Raw genomic sequence first — 12,328 nt, 5'->3', positions numbered from 1 at the left:
GGGGGATGGCTTTGGTTTTCCTCTGCTCGTAAAGATTTGCTTTCGTTTATCTGTCTTTGCTTTCCGTTTTTAGTTTGGGGGGGCGGTGGGGGGCGTTTGAAGTTTGTTTGTTTTTTTGCGGGGAAGGCATTGTTTATTTGTCTGTAAAAGGTTCTGGAGGTTCAGAGGTGTTCCGAACTCTCGAAGGGGAACGGGAGGATGCGCTCCTGCTCGTCGCCACTGCTCACAGGGGCTCTGCATCCCCACCGCCCCACTGTCACCCAAGTGGAACTGTTCGGCCGCGCTGTTCGAGTTGAATCTACTAAAGATAGACCGTTGGTTTAGGGGTTTACGGGGTAAAGTTGATTGCTTCCAGTAAACAATGCGTGTCTCGCCAGGGGTAGTGTCCTTGAAAAGCAGCTGACAGATGGAAGATGCTAGCTTGTGCTGGAAGTTCCCCTCAAAATCTGTAACTAAACACCTTGGACATCAGGAGAAGCTCTTAACGCTAGGAAGAGTCCTGGCGTTCGCCTGTGCTGGGGAGCATACTGCGGTAATGTGTCACAAGTCGGCACTCTGGCAAGAGAACTCAGATTAATGGTACACATTCTAGGAACCAGTCTTGTTATAATGCTAAATCCTACACCTACTAGAAAGCCCCTACCGAAATACGCTCCTCACCCGCTGAGCATGCACACTGAACTTAAAAAGAAGCTGTGTCTTTAAGGTAAAGCAAGACAAACTAACCAATGTCTGAACTGTAAGTGTTGACATGAGGTGTGACTGAGCCGTGTTACCGTGAAACACCCGCTGTGAAGTTCAGCTGGCGTACCGGCTGTGCAGGGTACCTCCAGCGCCCGAACTCGCACAACGTTCTAAGAAGTCGATGTTTCCGTTCGGGGTATGAGAGTGCCTTGTGGCACACCGAGGGAGCGAACACGGGTTTCGGCCGCGGGGAGGGGGAACTACAAGTCCCGGGAGGCTGCGGTGGCAGCGCGGCTGCGCGGAGCTGGTGCCGGAGGCGGCGGGAAGCGCGGCGCGGAGGTGAGGGCTGCCCCGGGTTTCGCCCTCTGCCGCTGCCGTTTGTGAGCGGGGCTGCGGCTGGCGGAGGCGGCCACGGCGGCGGGAAGCGCGGCGCGGAGGTGAGGGCTGCGCCGGGTTCCGCTTATCCGCCACTGCTTTTCGCCAGGAGGGTCGCGGCCGGTGGGCACCTGCGGATGATTCGCGTCGTGGAGGGGGAGGCACGAGTGGGGCTGTCTGGCTGCTGGTAGCTGTGGTGGTAAAGGCCTTGCCGCAGTGCCAGCCTTTCTCCGAGGCCTGGGCTAGGTGAGGCAGAGCAGCAGCCTGTCCCCGCTCCCGTGGCCTGCTCTGCGCCCCAAGGGCCTAGCTAGCCCCGGGACTGTAACCGAGCGGCTCGCACCGCGGGGCTGCTCAGCACTGGGCTGGCCTGCCCGCTGAGGCAGAGGGGCAGGCCGGCATCGCACCGGGAGGCTCTTGTCCGGAATGGTTCATCGCTGAGAGAGAGGAGCCCTGCACGCGTGTAGGCTCTCCAGCGCTCTCAGGGTGTTTCCAGGCACCAGCAGCCCGTGCAGGAAGGATGGCAGGCTTCTAGAGGGTGCGTGCGCAGCAGGGTTTGCCCAGCCCTTCCACATTGTGCTTTGCCAAAAGCTTTGACTTGGTCTTACAGCCTTGCTTCCCCCTAATTCTCGGATACCAAGGAACAGCCTGAAATTGCGCCAGGAGAAGTGTAGGGTGGAGCTTAGGAACATTTTCTTTGCTACAAGAGTGGTCAGGCACTGGAGCAGGCTGCCCAGGGAGGCGGTGGAGTAACTGTCCCTGGAGGAGAGCAAGAAATGTGTTGCGCTTTGGGCCATGGTGGTGTTGGGTTGGTGGTTGGACTTGATGCTCTTAGAGGTCTCTTCCAACTGAAACGATTCCAGGATTCCATGAAATTCTCCCTCTCCTAGTGGTTCAGGTCACAGCACCTACAAACATTCCCACAGACACTACTCAAGAACTATCTAGGCTGCTCATGTGAAGTGAATACTAGACATGACAGAGGCACTGCAGCAGTGTTAGCCTAAGATGCTTTAGGGTTCATGTTTTAGTAGGCCTGAGATTTAAAACACTGATCTGGTATTAATTAACTCCTTATAAAATACTGAGGAGATAGCATCTTATGAGTGAACTGAATGTTGGACTTGATGATCTTAGAGGTCTTTTCCAACCTTAATCATCATACAATCATAGAATCATAAAATCAGCCAGGTTGGAAGAGACCTCCAAGATCATCCAGTCCAACCTAGCACCCAGCCCTATCCAGTCAACCAGACCATGGCACCAAGTGCCTCATCCAGTCTTTTCTTGAAGACCCCCAGGGACGGTGCCTCCACCACCTCCCTGGGCAGCCCATTCCAATGCCAATCACTCTCTCTGGGAAGAACTTCTTCCTAATATCCAGCCTATACCTACCCTGGCACAGCTTGAGACTGTGTCCCCTTGTTCTATTGCTGGTTGCCTGGGAGAAGAGGCCACCCCCCACCTGGCTACAATGCCCCTTCAGGTAGTTGTAGACAGTAATAAGATCACCCCTGAGCCTCCTCTTCTGCAGGCTGCACACCCCCAGCTCCCTCAACCTCTCCTCATAGGATTTGTGCTCCAGGCCCCTCCCCAGCTTTGTTGCCCTTCTCTGGACATGTTCCAGCACCTTATAAAATACTGAGGAGATAGCATCTTATGAGTGAACTGAATGTTGGACTTGATGATCTTAGAGGTCTTTTCCAACCTTAATGGTTCTATGTTGAACTGTATCATTCTCCTTCCTGCAGCTGATACAAAGCTGGAATCAACTTTTGCTTTTGTACTCTGGCAGGTGTCACAAATACAGAGGCTCTGAGCCAGCATTTACTCTGTTCTGATTAATACACCTGCATAAGCATGTTAGTGGCCATCGAACAGTAGCCTGAGAATCTGAGGACTTGGATGCTGTTATATTGGTTCAGGAGTATTTTTTTTTCCTGCTTTATTTTAAATCGCAGCTTCGGTTGCCCTGTTTAGAGGTAAACCCAAGAGAGAAGAGCTTATTTTTTCTGCACTGCTTTTTGTATCACAGTATCACCAAGGTTGGAAGAGACCTCACAGATCATCAAGTCCAGCCCTTTACCACAGAGCTCAAGGCCAGACCATGGCACCAAGTGCCACGTCCAGTCCTGCCTTGAACAGCTCCAGGGACGGCGACTCCACCACCTCCCCGGGCAGCCCATTCCAGTGTCCAATGACTCTCTCAGGGAAGAACTTTCTCCTCACCTCCAGCCTAAATTTCCCCTGGCACAGCCTGAGGCTGTGTCCTCTTGTTCTGGTGCTGGCCACCTGAGAGAAGAGAGCAACCTCCTCCTGGCCACAACCTCCCCTCAGGTAGTTGTAGACAGCAATAAGGTCTCCCCTGAGCCTCCTCTTCCCCAGGCTAACCAATCCCAGCTCCCTCAGCCTCTCCTCATAGGGCTGTGCTCAAGGCCTCTCCCCAGCCTCGTCACCCTTCTCTGGACACTCTCAAGCATCTCAATGTCCCTCCTAAACTGGGGGGCCCAGAACTGAACACAGGACTCAAGATGAGGTCTAACCAGTGCAGAGTACAGGGGCAGAATGACCTCCCTGCTCCTGCTGACCACACCAATGAAACAATATGATGAAGCAGTTTGCTTACGACATTCAAGCTTGAATTTTGCTGCCTCTGCTGGATTTTGCTAGCTCCTGCAGCAAACTGACACCTGATGTGGTGTGCTAACATCAGTCATTATTTCCTTTTTCAGCAAGGGACAGATTTTGACAAGTAACTGATCCCATTCCAGCACTGCAAAAAATCTATTTAAAAATGTGACAGTCTTCTGAGGGGGCTGAGCTGCTGTAAATCCTGGTAGGGCCACTTTGCAGAAGTGGGCTGCTTTACCATAGTCAAGTGACAAAACATAGGGAGCTTTCTAACAATCAATTTGTTAGGACAGTTGATGAGAATAGTAAAGGCATACGGAATTCACAGGCTGAAAACTCCAGGGAGACTGAGAAATTGAACCTGTGAAGAGTTTTCTGACTCTGGAAGTCACCATTTTCTTTTCTTAACAGGGGGAAAATATGGTAAGGTGCAGACTCTTCCTGACAGAAGAAAGAAAACTCTTAACTACATGAAATGCTTCCTGTCAGAATGAAATTCTTACAGCTGCTGTCCCGGAAAGCAGAGAAACTGGAAATGCTCTTTCAAATACCTTTTTACCAAAACCAGCTCCCACATGTATGTCTGGCTACCTCCACCTGCCTTTATAGTAAGAAGAAAAAAAACAACAGTTACGAACATGTGGACCAAGAGAAATACAAGAACTTGGTTTACTCTGTTACTTCTCACAAAACCAGCGCCCAGACGCCAGAGACGATACTTGAAGAAGATAATTTGTTATATGGGCCACCAGATAAACACAGCCTTCAAGTTAAAGCTGAAACTAGACTTCCCAAGAACTGGGTTCCTTTAGTAAACCCCAACAAGAGGATTTCCCATCTCAGCAGTGATTCAAACCTGCCCATGAAAATTGCCTTGCAAAGGACAAAAGTGCCCAGCGTTACTCGCATTCTCCAACAGACCATTTCTCCCCTGCAAGCCTTTTATCTGGAAAGATGGAAGCAGAAAATGATACTGGAGCTTGGAAAAGATGGTTTTGCAGAGTATACTAAAAGTAAGTCTAGCTACAAGGTGATTGCAATAATCTGGATAACTGCCTGGGAAGTGCTTATAATTCAAGTAGTTTGGAAGTCCTTTGTTTGCATTTCATAGAATCATAGAATCAACCAGGTTGGAAGAGACCTCCAAGATCATCCAGTCCAACCTAGCACCCAGCCCTAGCCAGTCATCTGGACCATGGCACTAAGTGCCTCATCCAGTCTTTTCTTGAACACCTCCAGGGATGGTGCCTCCACCACCTCCCTGGGCAGCCCATTCCAATGCCAATCACTCTCTCTGCCAACAACTTCCTCCTAACATCCAGCCTAGACTTTCCCCGGCACAACTTGAGACTGTGTCCCCTTGTTCTATTGCTGGTTGCCTGGGAGAACAGGCTGACCCCCACCTGGCTACAATGTTCCTTCAGGTAGACAGCAATGAGATCCCCCCTGAGCCTCCTCCAGGCTGCACACCCCCAGCTCCCTCAGCCTATCCTCATAGGATTTGTGCTCCAGGCCCCTCACCAGCTTTGTCGCCCTTCTCTGGACATGTTCCAGCACCTCAACATCTCTCTTGAGATGGGGCAAGAGCATGAGCACACCTCTTACTGTGAATCTGTGCTCTGCTCTTTGTTCCAGGAGCACTAAAATGGATTCAGAAGCATGTGGGAAACAGAAAAACTGTAAACATTCTTTGCCCTATCCTACCTGCCTCTCCTTTATTTCTCTGCTAGTAGTTATGTACAAAGGTGTTTCCTAGCTGGTGTTATTGAGGCCATCTGCAGTGGGAGAGATATATTGTAACAAAGATGGAAGTAAGCATTCTGAAATTGGATCATCTTGCGTGTTTAAAAACCTGTGTATCTTTCTAGTTGTGTTGTAGTTCTTCACTAACACTTCATCCAACGTACCTAGCCCCTCCTACAAAATTGCCCTGTGTGATGTGGTGTTGAGGGACATGGTTTAGCACCAGCCTTGGCAGAGTTAGGTGATGGTTGGACTTGATGGTCTTAAAGGCTTTTTCCAATCAAAATGATTCTGTGATTTAGAGATTTAAATTTTGTAAGACCTACAAAGGTGCTTTCCTCCGAGCTACAGGACTGAAGGGGATCTAGGAGAAGCTGGGGGATAGTAGGCCTCTTGGAGAAAGGTTGATAAATACTCAAGCACTCCTTATATTGAATTATTCTGCTTTCTAATCCTGAATATCGTGCTCTTTGAGTTACAAAACACTTCAGTGAATGAGGTAGCATAGCAAACCTTACATAACTGTTTAATGTTTCTCTTTCTTTCTGAGATAAGCCCTTACTCCTAGAACTGTGCCCACTCAATTCAGGAGATGAGAGAATCACAGAATGGTAGGTGTTGAAAGGGACCATTGAAGAGCATCTAGTCCAGTGCCCCAGTAGAGCACAATCATCTAGAGTCAATCACATAGGAACATATCCAGATGATTTTGTACTGCCTTCACTGATGGAGACTCTACAACCTCTCTGGGCAGCCTGAACCATGACACTGCCACTCTCAAAAGGACAAAAAAAATCCTGATGTTTACATGGAACCTCCTGCATTCCAGTTTGTGTCCATTGCCCCTTGTCCTGTCCCTCGACACCACTGACAACACTGGCTCCATCTTTCTGACACTCACCCTTTAGCAAGATCAGTATTAGCAAGATCCTCCCTCAGTGCTCTCCAGGCTAAACAGCTACAGCTCTCTCAGCCTACCCCATAAGGGTAGATGTTTCTGTACCCTCACTATCTTACTGGCTCTCTGCTGGACTCTCTGCAGTAGTTCCTTGTTCAAGAGATCTGGGAACACAGAACTGGATGCAGTATTCCAGATAAGTCCTCCTCAGGGCAAAGCAGAAGAGGGAAAGGAGAACCTCAGGTGACCTGCTGGCCACACTTGTTCCATTCAAGTGAACCAGTGCAGAAGAAGAAGCAAAAGCAGCCGAGAATATTTCTAACTCCTAGAAATTCACAAAAGTCCTTTGAGGAAAAGTAAATTAAAAATCACATTTTGTTTCTGATTAGTTAGTGAGACCAAAGTAAAATAAGCATTAATGAGAGATGTTCAGTTCATGGTGACAGTTTATTTTTCTGTCTCATTCTCTTCCTCCCTGCATCCCCAAGCTTTCTGTTCCAAAAAACAACTAGTTGTGTGTCATATCAGGAGTACAAGGCCCTCAGGTGTTATGAGGACAGTCGGTAATGTGGGGATCTTTGCACGTTTTTCTTAGAGCTTTTCCTCCAAGGAGAGCTTTTTCATGCGGCTTTGGAATCAATATTCTTGTCTGAAGAGACAACTACTAAGGAGCAGAGAGAAAATGCTGTGATATCCGGCTACTTATCCAGCGTGGAGCATGTCTTAGAAGATATTGACGAGGTGAAAGCTCTGGAAAGCGCTGTTCAGCATGAGAGTCTTCAGTATCTGGGCCTGGTGGACTGTGTGGCTAAGTATCGGTGAGGTACTGGTTCTCTGAGACACCTGGTACTGCCAGTGCTGCCTGGTGCTCTGTGGCATGGGTCCCAGCTTGGAGCTGGTGTGTTGGTGAGCTCTTGCAGAGGGGGCTGGGCAGAGCTCTAACAGCAGTGAAACTGGGCTGAGAGGAAACAGCCCCAGGTTGCACCTGGGAAGGTTTAGGTTGGATATTAGAAGAAACTTTTTTGCTGAAAGAATTCTCAAAACAGTGGAACAGGCTCCCCAGGGAGGTGTTTGAATCTCCACTCCTGGAGGTGTTTAAGAGAGGCAGAGGTGTGGTGCTGAAGGACTTGGTTTAGCACCAGCCTTGGTAGAGTTAGAGAATAGTTGGACTTGATGACCTTAAGGGTCTTGTCCAATCCAAACGATTTCTGTGAGTCTCTGAAGTGGAAGAACTCTGGATGAACCTGATGACTGTGGTGTTTCTGGTGGAGAGTTCCTCACTGAAGCACAATATGGGAGGGCAAGCTTAAGTGACCCTCAGCGGTTGGCACAACTGCACAAGTGTTAAGAAGTCTTGATTTTTGGATCTGAACCATGAGTATAGAGATGACTTGCATAGACATAAAAACAAGCAATGTGACATCAGAGTGTGACAGGCTGAGAGTGATATGACTTTGTTGTTTCATCTCTTACTTATGACTAAACTTGAGTTTAAAACATTGTCCTGTATTTTTTTTTCCTGTGCAGAGGCCAATTGTGTGTGATTGACTGGAAAACTTCAGAGAAACCAAAGCCATTTCTGAAGGATACTTTTGACAACCCACTTCAGGTTGCAGCATACATTGGAGCCATAAACCATGATGCTAATTATGACTTCCAGGTCAGTAGGCCTGCTACCTGCCAGGACAAGCAGCAGCAGCACTCATGTTCTTTTCATTTCCACTCACCTAATGCCTTCAGCATCTGCTGTCCATCATGGAAATTCTGGGAGGCTTTGTGACAAAGTAGCCCAGTCTTAATCAAGTTAAGCTGACATTTAATAACTCCAACACTTTTACTAATTCTGCTGAAGTTGCCCTCACCCTAGTGAAGGGTCTAGAGAACAAGTCTTATGAGGAGCAGGATTGTTAGTCTGGAGAAGTCTGAGGGGAGACCTCATTGCTCTTTGCAACTCCCCAAAAGGAGGTTGAAGTGGGAATCGACCTCTTCTCCCTAATATCAAGTGATAGAATGAGAAAAATGGCCTGAAATTGTGCCAGGGGAGATCTAGGTTGGATATTAGGAAAAATTTCTTCCCTGCAAGAGTGGTCAGGCATTGGAACAGGCTGCCCAGGGAGGTGGTGGAGCCACCCACACTGCAAATGTTCGAGAAACATGTGGACGTGGCCCTTTGGACAGGGTTTAATGGCCATGGTGGTATTAAGCTGATGGTTGCACTTGATCTTACAGGCCTTTTCCAACCAAAACAATTCTGTGGTTCTGTTTGCAGCAGCTTTAAGGAACTGATCAGCAGGACTGAGGGATGCTCAGTGTCTGAGGTCAGATGAACTCTCCTTGACTCATCACCTGCGCAGCCACTATTGCTTGGTTCTGTGTGGATTGTGCTTGTATTAATAGCAGGAAGGAGAATAAGTAGGAGACTTCAAACTGTTGCAAACCTCATGTATTACTATAAACCTGCCAGCAAAAGAGGGACTAAGGGATGACTACTCTGCCCTGGTGAGAACTCATCTGGAGTGTTGTGTCCAGTTCTGGGCTCTCCAGTTCAAGAGGGACAGGGATACACTAGGAACAGTCCAATGGAAGGCTGTGGGGATGATTGAGGGATTGGAACATCTCTTATGAGGAAGGGCTGAGAGACACGGGTCTGTTTAGGCTGGAGAAGAGAAACTGAGAGGAGATCTCCACAAGTATCTGAAGGGTGAGTGTCAAGAAGATGCCAGTCTCTTTTCAGGGTGTTCTGTGGTATGACGAGGGGCAAACTCAAACACACGACGTTCCACCTCAACATGAGGAAGAGCTTCTTCACTGTAGGGGTGCTGGAGCACTAGACCAGGCTGCCCAGAGATGTGAAGACTCCTTCTCTAGAGACTTTCACAGCTATCTGGATGCATTCTTGTATAATCTGCCCTAGGTCATCCTGCTTTGGCAGGGAGCTTGGACTTAAATAATCTTTAGAGGTCTCTTTCAGCCCCTATGGTTCTGTCATTCTGTGATTCACTTCAAATATTTGGAAGCTGTTTCTTTGCAGGAAAGCAGTCTGCTGTCCATTGTTTCATCAGAATGCAGTTTGGACAGACTTTGTAGTTCTAGGGAAGGCCTGCATGGTCTGAATGATTCTTAATTCAGTGCAAAGCATCGAGGAGCTGAAATACAAAGCAGAAGAGAGCAGAGTAACCTATAGGTTGTGGTTAGGTGAAACTGCCTTGGCAGGAAGGTTGGTTTCAGTGAACTCTAGAGGTCACTTTACAACACTGATTCTGTAGTTATGTGAGAGGACTTTCTAGAATACTATAGAGGGCATTAAGCACAAGAACTTTTCAGGGATGATCCTTATAAAATGAAGTATGGGCAGTAATTCCTGAATTCTGCTGTTAGCCTTCTGTCCCCCAACACTTTCCCTTCAGGCTGGTGGCTTTTAGGGGTTTGGATTAGATATTTGTCAGATACAAAAGATGTTAGTTCATAGCAAGAAACAATTTTGATTCAGGGTGATGCTAGAAAGTGACATCAGTCTTGACTCTATGTCAAGACCTCATCAGCCACTGAGTTCCACCAGCCTCTGGAATACTATGTCCAGTTTTGGGCTCCTCAGTTTGAGACAGGAATATACTGGGCAAAGTCCAGTGGAGAGCTGTGAGGGTGATTAAGGGATTTGAACTTCTGTCTTATGAAGAAAGACAGAGACCTAGGACTGTTTAGCCTTGTAAAGACTCAGATGGGATCTTATTAATGTCTATCAATATCTGAGGAGTAGGTGTCAAGATGAAGGTGACAGTCTTTTGGGTGGTGCCCAGCAACAGGACAAGCAGTAACAGGTACAAGCTGGAACACAGCAAGTTCTGTCTCAACACGAGGAGAAACTTCCTTACTATGAGGGTAGCAGAGCACTGAACCAGGCTGTCCAGAAAGGTTGTGGAGTCTCCTTCTCTGGAGACCTTCAAAACCTGCCTGGATGTGTTCCTGTGTGACCTGCCTTATGTGATCCCACTTTGGCAGGGGCATTGCTCTAGATAATCTCTAGAGGTCCCTTCCAACTCCTGACATTCTGTGATTCTGTTATTCTGTGATCTGCAATGTTTAAATAAACCCTTTCATTTCAAGAGATGCATCCGTGTGGTGGGGAGTTGTTTAGCACCAGTCTTGCTGGAGTTAGATAATGATTGGTCTCAGTGATTAAAGGTCTTTTCCAACTGAAACAAATCTTTGGTTCTCTGATACTGCAGATTTCAAGTCCTCTGGTTTTCCCCAAAGTCAGAGCTGTGTTCTTCAAGTCTTTGGAGTGTTTGATTGTTAGCCTCCAAGTACTTTAATGTGAATTGTTCCAGGTAGTTTTGTTCTATGTTTCACAGGGAGATGTGTTCAGTAAGAAGACAGAAGCTTTGCAATCAGATGTAGTTTTCAGAGTTGCATGCTTAGTAGTGTTGAATTTCCCATCAATTCATGCTGGCTTTCTGACAGCCTTCTGTTTTTAACTGTAGGTTAGATGTGGACTCATCGTGGTTGCCTACAAGGATGGCTCCCCTGCTCATCCACATTTCATGGGTCCTGATCTGTGCTCCCAGTACTGGAAGAAGTGGCTTTTGCGCCTTGAAGAATACATGGACAAAAACTGATGCCAGCTAAACTGTGCAGAGGCAAGTGGTCTCAGCACAGACCCAAAGCAAGAACCCTTTGTGAAATCCACCATTTTAATACATAGTATTTTTTACTAACTTTGTCTTAATTCTTAATATAAAGTTTCTATCCCCACCCCCTAAAAAAACCCAAACAAAATCAAACAAGGAAGTTTGGAGCAGGGAGTGTGTGTTTGCTTTCATTGTAGGTGATTAAGTGGACCAGGCAGAACAACTTGCCTCTGTTTTTCCCCATACAGTTTATGCAACCTGAGATTGAAAGAAAAGTTTCTGTTGTGAAGTAAAATAATTCAATCAAATCCTCTTTTCTTTGTTATTTTTGAGAGAAGAAAAACAAACCTGTGGCAGAACTGAGGCTTTGAAAATGCAGTTGGTATACTAAAGCCAAAGTCACCTGGGCCAAGAGAAATGCAAATAGTAGTAAGTCTGAGTGTCAGTCAGCTTAGTTGTTGCTCATCTCAAAGGGTTGTTGCTATTTGTGGTTTTGCTCACAGCAGTAGCTGGGAAAACTGCTATGAATTATAACCAGAATTCTCATAAGCCATTACCTAAGATGCTAAAGCAAAGGGATTGTTTTAACAGAAATGGCTTGGCAAAAGAGGAGTGGAATTCTAACTCATACACTTAGTAATTCCCAGCAAGTGTTCTGAAAGGTAGGAAGCTCTCTTGACGATGCCCTGGGTCTGGGATGACAAGGAGCCTACTCGTGTAGATGCATCTCCAGGGCCAAGTTGGAGTGTTTGCCAGCAAGAGGAAGCTTCTGTGTAAAAGCAGCCTTGTGACTGCAGCCAGGTCTGCTGAGGAGTGAAGAGCCAAGCAGACATTTTGAGGGGTTTGGCTTTATGTGTTTGGGTTTTTTTCAGTCTGTGAGTAAATGTAAACCAGAAGTTACTTTGGAAGCTTGCTTTCTGTAATCGAGGCTGTAAGACACAGCATGAGCCTTGGTGATGTCAGGCAGTGTTGTTTCAAGTGTTGCATGCTTTGAAAGCTTTTCTTCCTCATTCTTTTTGTTTTCTCTGAATTGCATTTATGAATTTCCATAACACTGCTTCAGTTTACAAATAAAACCATCACTGGCACCTAAGCTTGAAGAAAGTAACACCTAAAAATCCCAAGAGGCAAGCTTGCTGCTGACAAAACTTGACATGGTTTAATGGCCCTGGTGGTTTTAGGTTGATGGTTGAACTTGATGTTCTTGGAGGTCTTTTTCAACCACAGTTCTTTGATTCTGTGGTAAGTGCTTTGTCCTCTACTCCTTCAGAGCACTGAAATGTGAAGACTTGGGCAGTGAAACTTAGTTCTGGTGGTACTTGTTTATTCAAACTTGGTCTGATGATGTTAGGATTACTCTGTGCTTAATTAG

The 12,328-nt window shown here is 47.0% G+C and overlaps 1 protein-coding gene across 2 annotated transcripts; it reads left to right on the top strand.

The window, feature by feature from the left end:
• Window positions 1–105: 105 nt before the first annotated feature.
• On the top strand, window positions 106–11,264 carry MGME1 (mitochondrial genome maintenance exonuclease 1). Of its 2 annotated transcripts, none has more exons than XM_064164637.1 (5): window positions 106–1,023; window positions 4,099–4,700; window positions 6,924–7,146; window positions 7,856–7,988; window positions 10,810–11,264. In XM_064164637.1, exons 2-5 carry the CDS (start codon window positions 4,163–4,165, stop codon window positions 10,942–10,944), a joined length of 1,029 nt encoding a protein of 342 aa, XP_064020707.1. In that variant the 5' UTR covers window positions 106–1,023; window positions 4,099–4,162; the 3' UTR covers window positions 10,945–11,264. The 2 variants fall into 2 exon arrangements, with proteins under 2 accessions (XP_064020707.1, XP_064020706.1); XM_064164636.1 differs by having other exon boundaries at window positions 106–1,121.
• Window positions 11,265–12,328: the final 1,064 nt, after the last annotated feature.

The sequence above is a fragment of the Pogoniulus pusillus genome, chromosome 25 (genome assembly GCF_015220805.1).
Source record: "Pogoniulus pusillus isolate bPogPus1 chromosome 25, bPogPus1.pri, whole genome shotgun sequence".
Classification (NCBI taxonomy): domain Eukaryota; kingdom Metazoa; phylum Chordata; class Aves; order Piciformes; family Lybiidae; genus Pogoniulus; species Pogoniulus pusillus.
The sequence above is the reverse complement of the archived record's forward strand: the minus strand, read 5'-3'. Positions and strand labels throughout refer to the sequence as shown.